The 18,231-nt window shown below is 40.9% G+C and overlaps 1 protein-coding gene across 1 annotated transcript in view; it reads right to left on the bottom strand.

Moving 5' to 3' along the window:
- Nucleotides 1-17,247, bottom strand: part of LOC133424577 (filamin-C-like) — a 77,046-nt gene extending 59,799 nt beyond the window's left edge. Inside the window, exons 1-9 of the mRNA XM_061715251.1 lie at nt 17,122-17,247; nt 15,145-15,295; nt 13,035-13,153; nt 12,876-12,953; nt 12,585-12,747; nt 9,928-10,128; nt 8,054-8,173; nt 3,472-3,609; nt 2,447-2,573 (exon numbers count right to left, since the gene is read on the bottom strand). Of these exons, the coding sequence (XP_061571235.1) occupies nt 2,447-2,573; nt 3,472-3,609; nt 8,054-8,173; nt 9,928-10,128; nt 12,585-12,747; nt 12,876-12,953; nt 13,035-13,153; nt 15,145-15,295; nt 17,122-17,247 (1,223 nt within the window). The remainder of the gene's footprint in view (nt 1-2,446; nt 2,574-3,471; nt 3,610-8,053; nt 8,174-9,927; nt 10,129-12,584; nt 12,748-12,875; nt 12,954-13,034; nt 13,154-15,144; nt 15,296-17,121) is intronic.
- Nucleotides 17,248-18,231: the final 984 nt, after the last annotated feature.

Raw genomic sequence — 18,231 nt, 5'->3', positions numbered from 1 at the left:
TGTTTTCTGTTTTTCAGGATAATGTTTTCTGTTTTTCAGGATAATGTTTTCTGCTTTTCAGGATAATGTTTTCTGCTTTTAGAGGTAATTTTTTCAGTTTTTCGGGATAATTTTTGCCCTGTTTTAGGTATAATTTTTTCTGTTTTTCAGGATAATGTTTTCTGTTTTTAGAGGTAATTTTTTTCCGTTATTCAGGATAATGTTTTCTGTTTTAGGTATAATTTTTTCAGTTTTTTTTAGGTATTTTTAAAAAACAGCCAAAATAAACATTCAGCACCATGTCTAGAAATGTCTCCATATGTCCCACCTACAAAAAAATACATTCCTAGGCCGTCCTGCAATCATCATTGTTAATTCTAGCCAGATATTTGTAAAGTGTCTAAAATAATAAAATATGTCTTGTTTGCTGATGACAAACCTTTATTGTTCAGGGAAGAATTTGGAACAGCTGCTGAATGTGGTGGAAGGAGAACTGAAACATGTGAAGGCAAGGTTCGATATCAATAAGCTATCATTAAATCTAACTAAAACTAAGTTAATCATTTTTGGCACTAGAAAAATAAATAATCAAATAATCATTAAAATTAGTGGTATGGAAATAGAAAGAGTATACGAAAATAAGTTCCTGGGGGTAATAATTGATGATAAACCTTGCTGCAAATCACATATAAATAGTGTAAAATCAAAAATGTCTAAAACCCTAGCAATATTAAAGGAGCTGTCTGTAAGAAATGGCCAAAACTGGTACTGCAGTCACTTTCAAAATATTGTTGAGCGGCGTGTACCCTCCCCCTCCTCCCCCCGACCAGAGGTTGCCAGGTAGGCTGCAGAATGCAGCAGGAACGTAGGCTGCCATGGCTGCCATAATTAGAGCCGAGCTGGCAACCCGGATGCCGAAACAATACTGACTTGGTGATTGGGAGATAGGTGGAGGGTGGAGCTTCAGAAACAATACTGACTTGGTGATTGGGAGATAGGTGGAGGGTGGAGCTTCAGAAACAATACTGACTTGGTGATTGGGAGATAGGTGGAGGGTGGAGCTTCAGAAACAATACTGACTTGGTGATTGGGAGATAGGTGGAGGGTGGAGCTTCAGAAACAATACTGACTTGGTAATTGGGAGATAGGTGGAGGGTGGAGCTTCAGAAACAATACTGACTTGGTGATTGGGAGATAGGTGGAGGGTGGAGCTTCAGAAACAATACTGACTTGGTGATTGGGAGATAGGTGGAGGGTGGAGCTTCAGAAACAATACTGACTTGGTGATTGGGAGATAGGTGGAGGGTGGAGCTTCAGAAACAATACTGACTTGGTGATTGGGAGATAGGTGGAGGGTGGAGCTTCAGAAACAATACTGACTTGGTGATTGGGAGATAGGTGGAGGGTGGAGCTTCAGAAACAATACTGACTTGGTAATTGGGAGATAGGTGGAGGGTGGAGCTTCAGAAACAATACTGACTTGGTGATTGGGAGATAGGTGGAGGGTGGAGCTTCAGAAACAATACTGACTTGGTGATTGGGAGATAGGTGGAGGGTGGAGCTTCAGAAACAATACTGACTTGGTGATTGGGAGATAGGTGGAGGGTGGAGCTTCAGGCCAAAAAAAAAAAATGACAACATCAACATCAGTTGAGGGCTGCAACTCCTCTTTTTAAACTGGAATATCCTGGCTTGAGTGCTGTTGTCAGTGACATAAGTATTTGAAATTAACATGATTTTTAAATGTCTGTTGACATATCGGGGTCATTTTATGATACTTTTATTATTGCTCTTACATACAGCTCCTTTAAGTAAAACAAATTATATCTTCTGCCAAAGGGCACAGTTTTTATGTATAACTCATAGTTCCATACATGACTTATTGTGTGGAGGTATGGGGTAACACCTATAAAACAAATACAAACCTTATTTTCTTATTACAGAAAAGAGCTTTAAGGATAATTAATAGATCTGACTATTATGAACCAACAAATAATCTCTTTATTAAATATAATACTCCAATTCCATGATATAGTAGAGCAGAAAGTTGTGACAACGACCTAAAAATGTGCAGTTCTTTCTACAAGTTTAAGAAAATGTTTAAAGAAAATATTGTAAATAAATATAAAACACTATAACTATAAAGTTTGTTATCAAAAACATTCTAGAATGTGAAACGTCAAATTTTGTATTGAATTGTTTGTTTTCATGGATTAATGCTAATGTTTCAGATTTAAGTTGATCACAAGATAAAAAGGGTAGAAGCTACGGCTTCAGCCTACACCTTTTCGGCAAACGCAATGTTTATTTTACTTTTTTCATTTTGTTTTGTAAAATAACTTGTACAATGACCGAAATAAAGACAATTCATTCATTCATTCATTCATTCATTCATTCATTCATTCATTCATTCATTCATTCATTCATTCATTCACATCAGGACCCCCCCCCCCCCGACCCGCCTCACCTGCGTGGGATGGCGATTCCTCCCCAGGCGATGCTCACCACGTACTTCCCCACCATGACGGGGTAATAGTTACACTCAAACACGCCGTTCTCCGTCTCCAGGATCTTCACCGGTTCCTCCAGACCCTCTGGACACAAACCACCGTCAGTCGGGTTCACTCCCATACAACAAACTCAACCACTAACATATATTCATGCTCAAAATATACCCGAGACAAGGGAAGTTCATCATAACTGGAGGTATTTGTATTTGTGTTATTTACTAGATTATCTGAAATTAACCTGCTTATTAAAGTTTTTTTATTTATTCACACACCCATAAACATAGTCAAACTGGAAAACAAACATTAGCACCATCACTAACAGACTAGTATATCGAGCATACAATTCTATATACAAAGGCCTCCTGCAGATCTACATTTTTACATTTGATCTTTTTTTAAAGCTAACATTAACTGAGTGGCGACTTAAATAGTTGATTTATATATGTCGTATGGTCAGAAGAAATTACCCTGAAAAACAGAAAAAATTATACTTAACAGGGCGGAGAAAATTACCCTGAAAAACTGAAAAAATTATCCCGAAAAAAGGAAAAAAAATACCCCGAAAAACAGAAGAATTATACTTAAAACAGGGTGGAAAAAATGACCTTGAAAAACGGAAATAATTATTCCCCAAAAAAATGAAAGAACTTAATTCGAAAAACAGAAAAAAAATTACCTGGAAAAACAGAAAAATATTACCTCGAAAAACAGAAGAAATTATCCCCCCAAAACAGAGAGAATTATACCTAAAAGGAAGGAGTGAAAATAAATCTATGACTTATCTTATACTTAAATTTCCCCTTTGCCTCTCTCTTGTTTTTCCCTGTATTTAGTTAGATATTTAACCAATCCTCCTCACTCAGATCACACTCTAGGTCTTTCTGCCAAATGCTCCTCCTGTATTCTTGTTGTGAACCTGCTTAGTTTGGATCTTAAAGGTTTCATTTAGTCCTCTGAACTTTCAGAACAAGTGCCGGCTTACTGGGTCCCTTCACGGTAACTTTCAGCTCCCCGCTGCCGGCTCCTTTGGTGTGCACCTTAAAGTCCGCCACCTCCTTCACCCTCAGGCCCTTGTGCTGCAGACCTCGGCCCGCGGCCCGGCAGACGTTCGGGTTACAGGCTGTCGGAACCAGAGCAGAGGCAGGATCCCGGTTAGACCCCAAGACCAGGATCAGAACTCAGACCTAGGTCTTCCTCACACACCCGTCCACACACACGGTCAGTTTACAGAGATGCTAGTCGGCCAAACTTCCTGTGATCTGGATTCTGGACTTGCTGATACCGGTCTGGATGCTCCTCCTTTTCATCTTTGGTTCCCATTTCTTCCCAAAATACTAACTGAGAACATAAATCAGTGTCATCAACATAAATGGACATTTTCATTAATTAACACCAGATGACGCTGAGTGGTTACATTTAGAATTAAAGCTGCAAGCAGCGATGAACGGGCCCTCGCACTCATGGACACCGTCCCCCATAAGCATATCAGAAATGACACCACCCACGACTTCCTATGTCAAATTATTCAAAAGTTATAGCAGAAAATAGGGACAACCAATACGAAGAAGGGGCGGGACTAATTCAGGCCAATGAAGGTCAAGGACCCAATACCGAGTCCAATGACACCACCTACGACTCTTTATGTCAAACCATTCAAAAGTTATGGCAGAGAAAAGTATTCTAGGGAGTGCTGTTGAGCCGTTAGGCCACGCCCTTTAATGCAAACCATGAAATATCAAACTTATCGCCAGGCCTGGCTTGCATGCCAAATTTGGTGACTTTTGGGGAACTATCAAATATGGACCAATCAGATGAAGGGGGGATGGAGACGCATATTTTGATGTATAACACACCTGGGTGCACGTTACGGTTCGGGCCGTATTAACTGCCGAAGGAATGGCATAAATTGCACCAAAATTACGCGATTAAGTCAAAATGTTCAAAATGGCCGACTTCCTGTTCGTTTCGGCCATGGCACCAAGAGACTTTTCTTTAAGTTGCGCCATGATACAGGTGTGTACCGATTTTCGTGCATGTACGTCAAACTGTATTGTGGAGCTTGAGGCACAAAGTTTTCTAGGGTGCGCTGTTGAGCCATTTTGCAACGCCCATTAATGCAAATCATTAAATATCAAATTTTTCGCCAGGCCTGGTTTGTGTGCAAAATTTGGTGACTTTTTGGGCACGTTTAGGGGGGCCCTCCTTTCGTCAGAAGAAAGAAAGAAAGAAAGAAAGAAAGAAAGAAAGAAAGAAAGAAAGAAAGAAAGAAAGAAAGAAAGAAAGAAAGAAAGAAAGAAAGAAAGAAAGAAAGAAAGAAAGAAAGAAAGAAAGAAAGAAAGAAAGAAGCCCTAATTAAAGAAGCACAAGTCCTCATACAGAGCCTAGTGGTACTCCTCCCTTTTGTTGAGCTGCCAGTACTTCATCCTCCTCCTCATCCAGGGCCACCCCTTATCCAGGGTCCCTCCTACCTCAAACTACATAACTGCCTCTGCATTTAACTGTCTGGAAATACTGTTGCAGGATAGAAATCAATGAAATCAATACGAGTGATCTCTGATTCTTCAGATGATACTGGATCAAGATTTATCAATAGCAACCACGTGCACAAGGATTACCTTGCAAACCTTTTAAACACACTTTTTACTGTAAGAAGTACCACAAGGCTCCGTATGAGAGCCCTTTTTTTTTAATTCTACATGTTTCCACGTAAGGTCATTTTGTGTTAATTGTTGATTTATACAAAAGTCAATTTATATGCAGATGACAATATGATTTATGTTTATAGCCAGTATGTTTGTTTTGGCGGGGGGCACCATGGAAACCAAATGACTGTAAAGGAGGAACTTCTACTTGGCTCCCACTTGGCCTCATCTTGATTTTTCCATCCAAATATCAGTTCATATGCAGATGACACCACAGTTTTATGTTTCTTAATCAGTACTCTAGACTTTTTCTAGGAGAAATGGGACGTGTGGACACCTTTGTGAAGCACCACAATACAGAGGAGTACCACAGGCTCTGTCTGGGGATTTCCTTTTTTAAATGATGCTTCAACGTCATCTGGTGTTAATCCAAAACAAAACAAAAGTTAGGTTGTATGCAGATGACCAGCTGATTTGTGCTTCAAACCGCTATCCCAGATGCTATTTTCTTTTTTTTGGAAGGGGGGCAATGGAAACTTTTGTCAAAAACTACTACAATGAAGTGCAGAAGATATTCTTTCTAATAACATAGATTGATATAGATGTCAGTTTATATGCAGATGACACCACTTTATGTCCCTAATCAGTTTTCCAGAGCTTTTCTCGAGGAAACGGAGCATCCAGACTGTTACCAGCAGGCTTGTAAGTATTTTCTGCAAAGAGATAAAATCCAAATAAATGTTCGAAACAATTTTTTTCCTCATTTTGTAGTTGTCAGAAAGATAAAAACGGAAATAAAAAAGACAATAACTCACAAGATTATTAAACCTAAACTATTTCTGAGTAAAACAAAATTACTATTACAACATTTTTTAATTTCAGAAAAAAAAATATTCTGAAACACACACACACACACACACACACGCACGCACGCACCCACGCACACACACACACTGCTGCAGGGTTAGGCAGCCAATCAGCGCTGAGAAGCGTTTGCTGAGGCCGACAGGAGGAAGCGGTGAAGACGGCGAGAGCAGAGCGTCCAGAGCTGAGGACGTCTGTCCTCCCGGAGTTCAGGACGACATCCCAGCAGAAATGTTAGGAACATCAGAATAAGAAGCTGGAGACGTTAGCGGCAGGGGTTTCTGACAGGAAGTGAGCTGCACAACGATGATGATGATGATGGTGTGGGGAGGAAGGTGAAAAGTGTTATTTTAAGGTGTTAATTTGCAGTTTTTAAGCGTTAATGACTCGTCATGTGAACCAACGATCCCCTAGGAACGATCCCTGAGGGACGCCAACAAGCCGTCCTGAGGCTCCACCTCCATCAGGAAGCTGCGCATGTGCTGGACCAATCAGCGCACGGAGAAGTGAGCATCGTCGACAGGAAGTGACACGAGCGAACCCCTCTGGATGACCTGGAGGATCCACCTGAGCCACTATTATTGGCTGTTATTGATCAGAAATCCTCTTTAGATTCAGACTTCAGGCCTGTTTCCTTGCCTGACTCACCTGGGTCTCTACCTGGCAGGTACAACTCATCTGATTGATGGGGGTCTGAGTTTCAGGCAAATACCACTTTTTCTTATTCACTTCATACAAATGATGCCATAAAATAAAATAAAATCAAATAAAATATAAATAAAATAAAACCCACTGTCAAGCACGGTGGTGGAAGGATGCTGGTCTGGACCTGGAACCCTGCCGGTCCCTGATGGACCATGAACTCCTTCTAGAGACACATTTTGTATGTAATGTTATTTGTTTTTACTGAAAATGCTCGGAAGCATTCAGGTCCAACTATTGAGGGAAAGTGTGCAATATTATGTTGCCTCAATAAATATGTTAGCTTCCATCGAAGTAGTCTTTATTTTACGGAAGAGTATTAGGGCCAGGCAGGAGAAAAATAAAAATAATATTTTAGAGGAGGAAGATTTTTTTTCATTATGCACTTCGAGAAAAAAGTCGAAATGTCGAGAAAAAAGTTGAAATGTCGAGATTAATGTTGAAGTACAATTTCGAGAAAAAAGTTGAAATGTCAAGAATAATGGTGAAGTACTATTTCGACTTTATTCAAGAAATTTCGACTTTATTCTTGAAATTGTATTTCAACATTAATCTCGAAATTTCGACTTTATTCACGAAATTTTGACTTTTTTCTCGACATTTCGACTTTTTTCTCGAAGTGCATAATGAATAAAAAATCTTCCTCCTCTAAGATATTATTTTTATTTTTCTCCTGCCTGGCCCTAATACTCTTCCGTATTATTTTAATTCATTAATATTAAAAACACATTATATTTGGTGGAAAAATAAGAGTAAAAGGTATGAATAAAATGTAATTCCCACATTTTTAATTTATTTATCATTTATTTATTTATTTTAATTTAAATAAATAATTATTTAATTATAATTATTATTAATAATAATAATAATAAATATAATTATATAATTAATCATTAATTAATCATTAATAATACATTTGTAATATAATATTATAATAATATAATAATTAATAATATAATTAATTATTAATTAATTATAATAAATAATACATTTGGGGAAAAATTAAACGGGTTTCCTCGGACCGTACGCATGTGAGGATGTCTGAAACGGAGTCATGTGACAGGAAATGATGACGTCACATGATATTTACCTGAAACTGAGACCCAACATGAGTGGTTCTACGCCAATACCCCCCCCCCCCCCATCCCTCCCCCCGCCCCCCGCCCCCCCACGTCCGCTCGGCTTGTCGAGATCAGAAGAGAGAAAGCTGCAGAAGACCAAGCGGCACATGCGGTGAAAGGGGGGCCATCCAGGACTGGGCCGAGCCGGAACCGGGTCCGGCTTCAGCCGGAAAGACGAGGCCAGCGCAGGCAGGCTGCAGTCACACCCCCCCGGCAGGTCCTGGCCTGTACTAACTTGGTCGCCGGGGCTTGGGAGGAGTCGGGGGGGGGGCCCTCCTGGTCCGGTCGGAGGGGGGGGTGCGGACCGGTACGATCTGGACCGGGGACCCCGGAGGAGGGGGGGCGCCCTGGGAAACTGGAGGAGGAACAACAGACGTGACACACCTGTACACATGAGGACCTGGACCCAGACCTGGGTTCGGGTCTGGACTAGGGATGGGCGGTATGGACTAAAAAATGTATCACGATAATTTCTGGCATTTATCCCGATAACGATAAAAATGACGATAAAAAAATAACAATTCAACTCCACCTTTGTAACTATAAATCTATCACCACATTCAGTCTTTGGAGCCAAAACACTGCTCTAAAAGATACTAAATGCTACTAAACTACACCAATTAAATTGAATTGATAAAAACCAATTAAATGAGTTACACCTGTACTGCAAAACTGGAATGACTCAAGCTCCTCGCTCTCAGATCCGCCATGTTTGTTACACATACACGTATCAACGGGAATCTTTCTTTCTTTCTTTCTTTCTTTCTTTCTTTCTTTCTTTCTTTCTTTCTTTCTTTCTTTCTTTCTTTCTTTCTTTCTTTCTTTCTTTCTTTCTTTCTTTCTTTCACATTGTGCGTAGATTTAACGCAGAACCATAAATCAGCTTTAGACAAAAACATCATCAACGGGAATTTATCCTTTTTACCGTGAGATACAAATTCTTACCGGGGAATGTTTTTGACGGTTTATCGTGAACGGTAAAATATCACCCATTCCTAGTCAGGACCATGACCTGGACCTGGAGCCAGACCGGACTGAAAGCCTTGGTCTTACACACACTTAAAACTTCGTATCCCTTGATTTATTTATTTACTTGGTATTAGTCTTGGATTGACTGCACATCGGATTTTGGTTGATGATTTGTTTTACTTATTCATTGATTGATTTATTTTTTATTTTCTCCTTCTCCTCCCCTTTTTTTTTCTTTTTTTTCCCTTTTTTTATGAAAAACAATACCTATGGAGCCAAATCAAGGCCAAAAGTTTTGCTAATTTGAAAATAAAATTGTAATTGAAAAACTAAGATTTGAACCTGAAAATTCAAGTTTTGATCATGAACTTATTTTTTTTACAGTTTGAATTATTTTTCTTTCAGTTTCAGATCTTTTTTTTTCAGTTTCAGATCTTTTTTTTTCAGTTTCAGATCTTTTTTTTTCAGTTTCACATCTTTTTTTTCAGTTTCACATCTTTTTTTTCAGTTTCACATCTTTTTTTTCAGTTTCATATCTTTTTTCCAGGTTCAGACTTTTGGCCCCGATCTGGCGTGGGGGGCGTGGCATCAACTGAGAGGGGCGTGGCATCAACTGAGAGGGGCGTGGCATCAACTGAGAGGGGCGTGGCATCAACTGAGAGGGGCGTGGAATCATGAGTGACAGCAGAACAGAGAAGGCGGGGGACGTTCCTCAGTCATGTTGCCTTCAGGAAACGTAGGTTGCAGAAGTTATCAGTAGAAGTATGATTCAACACTGTATATACACCATATTCACATGATTGGCAGTGGAAAAAAACGGATACTAGTGACACATTTCTGTTTAAAAAGCTGTTTTAGACCGTACTTGGCACCAATCGCAGTATAAAAGCAATAAACTATGGCGGAGCGGACGCCATCGCAAACGATACTGCGATGCGTTCACGGTAGTATGTGGAAGTGGGAAATGTCAAACTTTAAAGTGTGGCTGTTGAACTGTACAAAAAAAACAATTTCGTATCCATCAGAGACGCTGAGGGTGATGATGATGGGGGGGGGGGGTTGGGGTAAATGTGAAGTTAAATGTGACGTTAGATGGATCAAAGGTCTTAAACCAGTCCAACCGTGTCCCGTGACACCCACCCTCGGAGATGTGGACGGTGAAGGGGCTCCTGGGGACCTGCTGGCCGGCGAAGGTCAGGTAGACGGTGTGGGGCCCCTCCAGGACCGGAACGTAGGTGCACCGGAACACGGAGTCCCCCCGGTTCTCCAGGACCACCTCCACCGTGTCCCGGCGGCCGCCGGAGTCCACGATGACCACGCCCACGTCCCCGGCTCCGGCCCCTGGGGGACAGAAGGACGGACAGAAGGACGGATCAGGTTCTGGTGGTTTTGGGTAAAGCTGCTTTCATCAATGAAACTTATGAATAAATATCAACGAACCTGTATTACCTGAGGAAAACGAGACCCAACGAAAATGCTGGTCATGTGACGTCACGATAACGATAATTAAATATATAATGCAATATCGTAGAGGAATAAAAACCAGACTAAAATGTAGATTACAAAATAAAAAAAGGATCCTAATCATGAGAGTTCAACGTAGATCTGAGTATCATCTGCATAAGCTGTGACAAGAGCCCCAGAACTGGTCCCTGTGGGACTACGGTTGTCTTGGTGTTTCTTAAAGATTCATATTCAAAACTGTTACCACGTAACAGACTCCTTAGGAGTAAAGTTGCTTTCGTCGACCAAAATTAAGACTAAATACCGTCGTCAACGAACCTTTATCACCTGAGGAAAACGAGACGAGACAAAAATGCTGGTCATGTGACGATAGGGCTGGGCGATATATCGAGATTTTAATATATATCGATATATTTTCAAACGTGATATGGTACGAGACAATATCGTTTATATCGATTTAAAAAATATATATATACCGGTATATTTTTTTTTTTAATGATTTTGATATAGCTTATTTTGTGACAAATTGACTTGAATGTTTTATTTGAGATTTGCACAAATGTTTTGTTATTTGCACAACTGTCAACCTCAGTGGAAAAGTCTGCCTGTTACCGTCTACATTGTATTAATTGCACAGTGTATTTTAATTTAATTGTTATGCAGGAAAGGGATATTTGTTTTATTTTATTCAAGAAGCATTTTTATTCTATATATGCAGGCAGTTTATTTGTATTTCATTTGTTTTATACATTTTGATATTGTGCAGACCTCTGTTAATAAAGGAACCTGTGTGACATTTGGCACGAGGCTTTGTATTAAAACTGACTGTTTTTTTAAGGGTTAGCCTCAGAAAAAAATGAAGCTAACAGAGATGCTATGCTATAATGCTTTGGGGGAAACCCCAATTATGACACAGAAAAAATATCGATATATATAGAGTATCGCCATTTAGCTAGAAAATATCGAGATATGACTGTTGGTCCATATCGCCCAGCCCTATGTGACGATAACGATTAAACGATTAAACGATTAAATATATAATGCAATATCGTCGACGAATAAAAATGAAACTAGAATGTAGATTACGAAATAAAAACTCTGATAAAATGTGTCTTCATCAAAACGAGACGAAATGTTCTAACAAAGATCCTCCGTCAACATAGGACGAGCTGTGAACACGAACCGGATCTATAAATAACTTGCAAATCAATTATGAAGATTTCTGCAATTTTACTGGATTATTATGGGATTTTTCCAAACGATTGAATGGATTAAAACTCTGGGACAATAAATGCAGGATATGAAGGTGAAACTCTTCCTGTTTAACCTGCAGAAAGAATTATTGCTCAGTTTTATTTGGTTGTAATTGTACATACGGGGGCCGGCACTCCTAAGGCAAACCTAAGGCATATTACGGTGGCCGAGACCCGCCATTGCTGAAAATAAAAGTAACGCTGCAAACAGAAACAAACGCCGCTGCAAATAAAATAAACGCTGCAAATATAAAGAAACCCTGCTGCAAATAAAATAAACGCTGCTGCAAATAAAATAAAAAAACGACGCAAATAAAAAAGCCACAACGGAAGTGAATTACCGGGGACTATTTTTGCCGATGCACCGGTGTTGCACATTAAAAATTACACGTAGCGACGTTGAACACTAACCTTTTCACGTATTTTCTCGTTCATTGTTCTTCTTATTTCTCGCTCTTCTTATTTCTTCCTTTTCACTTACGTCCTTTTCGTCTTCTTCTTCTCCTCTCACGTAAAAAACACCGGTGCAAAAATAGTCCCCGGTAATTCACTTCCGTTGTGGCTTTTTTATTTGCGTCGTTTTTTTATTTTATTTGTAGCGGCGTCTATTTTATTTGCAGCGTTTCTTTTATTTGCAGCAGGGTTTCTTTATATTTGCAGCGTTTCTTTTATTTGCTGCGGCCTTTGTTTTTATTTGCAGCGTTTATTATATTTGTAAAGCGTTTATTTTATTTGCAGCGGCGTTTCTTTTTTATTTGCAGCGTTTCTTTTATTTTAATGGTGGGTCTCGGCCACCGTAGCATATATATATATATATATATATATATATATATATATATATATATATATATATATATATATATATATATGCATTTTTTAATATGTAATATATATCCTATATATATATGTATGTTTTTTATTTTTATTTTTTTTCAGCCGCCACTGGTTCTGAGCCCGACCCGTGTGACCCGGTTTATTTTGTTAAACTGGTACCGGCACCCGGCCGACGTGCTGAATCCGTCCTCCGGGTGGCGCCAGAGCAAAGACCACGAGCTTCCGAACAGAACCGGTCCCACTCACCTGCGGTGTAGATGTCGAAGTAGGTGGGTTTTCCGGCCACGTTGCCCGTGGGCTGCAGCCCCGGCCCGCGGGCCTGGACCCGTGTCGGGTCGCCCAGGGCCTTGGAGACGGTCACCAGGAAGGGGCTCTGGTTGATGTCCTGCCCAGCGAACAGAACCTTCACCTGCGGGGGGGACAGGAGCCCGTTCAGACGGTCTGCAAGAGGTCCGGGGGAACCAGGGACCCGGGGAACCGCCCAGGGCCCCTGGTACCCAGACCGGGTCTGAGACCTGAACGGAGGCGGGCCCTCACCTTGTGGAGCCCCTCCACCTTGGGCAGGTAGACCACGGAGTAGGTCCGGCTCTTGTCGTTGTTGGGGATGACCCGGGCCTGGTGGGGGAGGGGGGGGGGACACAGGTGAGCTGCAGGTGGGGGTCATGCACATAAATGAGAGGGGGGGCGGGTTCAGACCTCCTCGGTGTGTCCCTCTGGGTCCTCCACGTAGACCAGGACCTCCCCCAGTCCGGCCTCCACCGTCTCCACCAGGAACTCCGCCGGCTTCAGAACCGTGTTCCCTCTGGGCTCAATACCTGAGGCACAGGAGACAGGTGGCTCTAAACCCCGCCCCCAAACAGGTGGCTCTAAACCCCGCCCCCAAAGTCTAGGTGAGAAGCTCTAAACCCCGCCCCCAAACAGGTGGCTCTAAACCCCGCCCCCAAAGTCTAGGTGAGAAGCTCTAAACCCCGCCCCCAAACAGATGGCTCTAAACCCCGCCCCCAAACAGGTAACTCTAAACCCCGCCCCCAAACAGGTGGCTCTAAACCCCGCCCCCAAACAGATGGCTCTAAACCCCGCCCCCAAACAGGTAACTCTAAACCCCGCCCCCAAACAGGTAACTCTAAACCCTGCCCCCAAACAGGTAACTCTAAACCCCGCCCCCAAACAGGTAACTCTAAACCCCGCCCCCAAACAGGTAACTCAAAACTCCGCCCCCAAACAGGTGGCTCTAAACCAAGGGTGTTAAACTCATTTTGCTTGGGGGGCCGGATTTGACCATTTTTTTTTTCTCGCGGGCCGCACGCTCAAAATAACAAAAAACGGTGCGGAAAATGTTTTCTCTAATTCTTTTTTTTTTTACTATTGTTATCTAATCCAATATCAGTTTAGTTAATTAAGGAAATATGCACTTTGTTTACACTCTAATTATGTAAAATATATTTCTTCAGGATCTTTTCTTGAAATCTCTCGTTTTTTTTCAAATTATGTAAGATACTTTTAATATCATTTTACAAAGATAAACAGAAACAAGTATGTTTTTTTATATTTTGCTTTTTTATAGGAAATTTAATTAAAAGCAAAATCTTTCTTATTACATCCGAGAGTGTTTCTTTGTGATTTAGAGATTTTTCCAGTACAATTAAGTGTATTTATTTTTAAAAATTGGCACTGATATTTACGCCAGTGTGCTGAAAAAGTCAGCACTTCTCTTTTAACTGTTTTACTTTGTCACTATCCTCGTATTCAAAACTGAAATTCTCAGAATAAATATCTTCTATCATCTTTTTTAGCAGTGATATTTTTCCTGCGAAAATATATAATAGTATTCAGTTAATAAAAATAAACGACCGTCTACAAAGAAATAAAATCGGCAAATGCATTCTAGAAAACTAAAAAAATGTCAAACTGCTGCATCTGCTGCACATCTGCTTTGTGGAATAACGATGGATTTGTAGAAGAAATATATTATCGGATATGCTGCGATTCATGGCAATTATTTATGCCTTTCTTTTTAGTCAATTAACATTTACTTTTTTTTCGTTGGAAACTTCTCTCGGGCCGCATGCGGCCCGCGGGTCGCACATTTGACACCCCTGCTCTAAACCCTGCCCCAAACAGGTAGTTCTAAACCCCGCCCCCAAACAGGTGGCTCTAAACCCCGCCCCCAAACAGGTGGCTCTAAACCCCGCCCCCAAACAGGTAGTTCTAAACCCCGCCCCCAAACAGGTGGCTCTAAACCCCGCCCCCAAACAGGTAGTTCTAAACCCCGCCCCCAAACAGGTGGCTCTAAACCCCGCCCCCAAACAGGTAGTTCTAAACCCCGCCCCCAAACAGGTGGCTCTAAACCCCGCCCCCAAACAGGTGGCTCTAAACCCCGCCCCCAAACCTCAGTCCAGGTGAGACCCCAATACACCCTAATCAGACTTGTAGTTCTGGAGACCGGTCCTGGTCTCAAGACCACTTTTTTGCGGTCTTGGTCTTGTCTTGGTCTCGACAGTCTTTGGTCTTGATACTCTCTGGTCTTGGTCTTGGTTTCGGTCTTGACTGAACTAGTCTTGGTCTTGACTTGGTCCTCTTTGGTCTTGGTCTCTGTCTCAGTCTTGAACTTGATACTCTCTGGTCTTAGCCTGTTTTGGTCTTGATACTCTGCTCTTGGTAGTGTCTCGGTCTTGGTCTTAAGCTGAACTAGTCTTGGCCTTGGTCTTGTTCTTGATACTCTCTGGTCTTGATCTTGGTCTCGGTTAAGCCGGTCTGGACTACCGGTCTACCTCTAATCTGCATGTGTTTGGGTTGTGGGTCTCACCGGGCCCGTAGGCCTTGGCCCGCTTGGGGTGCAGGGTCTTGGCCCTCAGGGGGGCCCCGGGCTTCAGCTTGGCCTTGGGGAACTGGGACAGGTAGGTCATGACCGAGTGCTCGTCCACGTTGGGGTCCACGATCTCCTCCGGGGCGATCACCTGGACGGGGAGGAATAAGGTCAGGGAACTTTATTGATACCTCTTTACAACTCTTTAAAAGCAAGGTAAGGTAAGGTGAGGTAACTTTATTGATACCCGAAGGTAGATTTGTTTGCAGGTAAAAAGTAGAAACTAACAACACCCTCCAGTACAGTGACACAAGACAAACAGGAGAATAACAAAACAAAACAAAACAAAACATTGTGTTGTGTTTGAGTTGTGGATCAAAAACTCTTTTAAAACCCCTTTAAAACTCTTTAAACTCTTTACAACTCTTTTAAAACTCCTTTAAAACTCTTCTAAAACTCTTTTAAAAGTTCTTTAAACTCTTTTAAAACTCTTATAAAAGTCCTTTAAAACTCTTTACAACTCTTTAAACTATTTAAAACTCTTTTAAACTCATTTAAAACTCTTTTAAAATCTTAAAAACTCTTTTAAAACTCCTTTAAAACTCTTCTAAAACTCTTTTAAAAGTTCTTTAAACTCTTTTAAAACTCTTATAAAAGTCCTTTAAAACTCTTTACAACTCTTTAAACTCTTTAAAACTATTTAAAACTCTTTAAACTCCTTTAAAACTCTTTTAAAACTCCTTTAAAATGCCTTTAAAACTCTTTTAAAACTCTTTTAAAACTCTTCTAAAACTCTTTTAAAAGTTCTTTAAACTCTTTTAAAACTCTTTAAAAGCAAGGTAAGGTAAGGTGAGGTAACTTTATTGATACCCGAAGGTAGATTTGTTTGCAGGTAAAAAGTAGAAACTTACAACACCATCCAGTACAGTGACACAAGACAAACAGGAGAATAACAAAACAAAACAAGCTGGAGGATGGGAAATCATGTTATTAAATTAAAGAGGTATCTAAGGTATCTGGCCCACCTCACAATCTGATTAAGAGAGTTTTTGTATGGGTAAGTTGCCAAACTAGGACACTGAGCTAAAAGAGATTATAGATTCAATAAAACATGTATAGAACATGGTGAGCAGCTTTTTTATCAATGTGAAAAGACGACAGCGTCCTTAAGCAGTGGAGACGTTGGTTTGCCTTTTTATAGACGGTTTTCCACCAAAGACAGTTTGGTGTCTCTAATGGTCCAAGGTATTTATACTCGTCCACACATTCCACTGCCTGACCTTTGATACTGATTTGATCCTTGTCAACGGTGAGTCTCCTGAAGTCCACATGCACATTTTCTCATCAACAAAACATATTTAAATTTTTTCAAGTAACAAAATAACATATTTGAACTATTTTTCAGACAATAAAATAACATTTGAACCATTTTTCACACAATAAAATAACTGAAAAATCTGAAAAATGGTTCAAATATGTTATTTTGTTACTTGAAAAATTGTTTATGTCAAATATGTTTTGTTGATGAGAAAATATGTTTCTCTATTTTTCTTATTTTTGTGAGGGGGGATATATATTGTTTTTCGGCACTACCTTGTTCTCTATAGCTGATATAACATGAATTACTCCTATGTGGGATCAATAAAGTTCTTATTTTTGCCATCTGAGAAATTAAATTAAACATTATATTTGGTGCCGACCACCACTGTTTCCCAAGTATATTAATGCGTGTGTGAATGAATAAATGAGACGTAAAACATACATTTCTTTGTAGAAAGGCTCTTTATGAAAATAAGTCCATTTACTTGTATTAGTTTACAGCGTAGTCTTGATGTATCGCAGCAGCGGTCAAGAACACTCGATGTGGCGTCTACGTTTATATGTCTATGGATGTCACTCTCAGGTTAACCAGGGTGATGTCACAGAGGTGAGTGGGTGTGTCGGCCGGTGGGCGTGTCCTGGGCAGGTGGGCGTTACCTGTGGCACTCCCAGCCAGTCGTCAGCCTGCTGCATGGCCTCCCGGGCGTTTTCCACCGGCTGGTTGGGGTCCCATGTCTCCCAGTCGGGACACAGACCTGAAGGCGGCACAAACACAGACGTCATTCACGATCGCCACGACGACATCAGGCGGGAAAACGGCCGCCGGACCTCCGGGAGGCTCTTAGCGCGGCGAGTTAGCGTTAGCGAACCTCATCAGGCTAACTTTTATTTATTTTTTATTTCATTTATCCCGATTACGATAAAAATGACGATAAGCCCCCAAAACACTGCTCTAAAAGAATACTAAATGCTACTAAACTTCATCAATGGGAATGTATGGGGTTTTCTTTCTTTCTTTCTTTCTTTCTTTCTTTCTTTCTTTCTTTCTTTCTTTCTTTCTTTCTTTCTTTCTTTCTTTCTTTCTTTCTTTCTTTCTTTCTTTCTTTCTTTCTTTCTTTCTTTCTTTCTTTCTTTCTTTCTTTCTTTCTTTCTTTCTTTCTTTCTTTCTTTCTTTCCTTCCTTCCTTCCTTCCTTCCTTCCTTCCTTCCTTCCTTCCTTCCTTCCTTCCTTCCTTCCTTCCTTCCTTCCTTCCTTCCTTCCTTCCTTCCTTCCTTCCTTCCTTCCTTCCTTCCTTCCTTCCTTCCTTCCTTCCTTCCTTCCTTCCTTCCTTCCTTCCTTCCTTCCTTCCTTCCTTCCTTCCTTCCTTCCTTCCTTCCTTCCTTCCTTCCTTCCTTCCTTCCTTCCTTCCTTCCTTCCTTCCTTCCTTCCTTCCTTCCTTCCTTCCTTCCTTCCTTCCTTCCTTCCTTCCTTCCTTCCTTCCTTCCTTCCTTCCTTCCTTCCTTCCTTCCTTCCTTCCTTCTTTCCTTCCTGCTCTCTCCTTCCTTCTTCCCTTCCTCTTTTCTCCCTTCCTTCTTTCCTTCCTTCCTTCCTTCTTTTCATTCTTCCTTCCTTCCTTCCTTCCTTCCTTCCTTCCTTCCTTCCTTCCTTCCTTCCTTCCTTCCTTCCTTCCTTCCTTCCTTCCTTCCTTCCTTCCTTCCTTCCTTCCTGCCTTCCTTCCTTCCTTCCTTCCTTCCTTCACACGTACGTTGTGAGTCAATTTAACGCAGA

This window comes from Cololabis saira, chromosome 23, assembly GCF_033807715.1.
Source record: "Cololabis saira isolate AMF1-May2022 chromosome 23, fColSai1.1, whole genome shotgun sequence".
Classification (NCBI taxonomy): domain Eukaryota; kingdom Metazoa; phylum Chordata; class Actinopteri; order Beloniformes; family Belonidae; genus Cololabis; species Cololabis saira.
The sequence above is the reverse complement of the archived record's forward strand: the minus strand, read 5'-3'. Positions and strand labels throughout refer to the sequence as shown.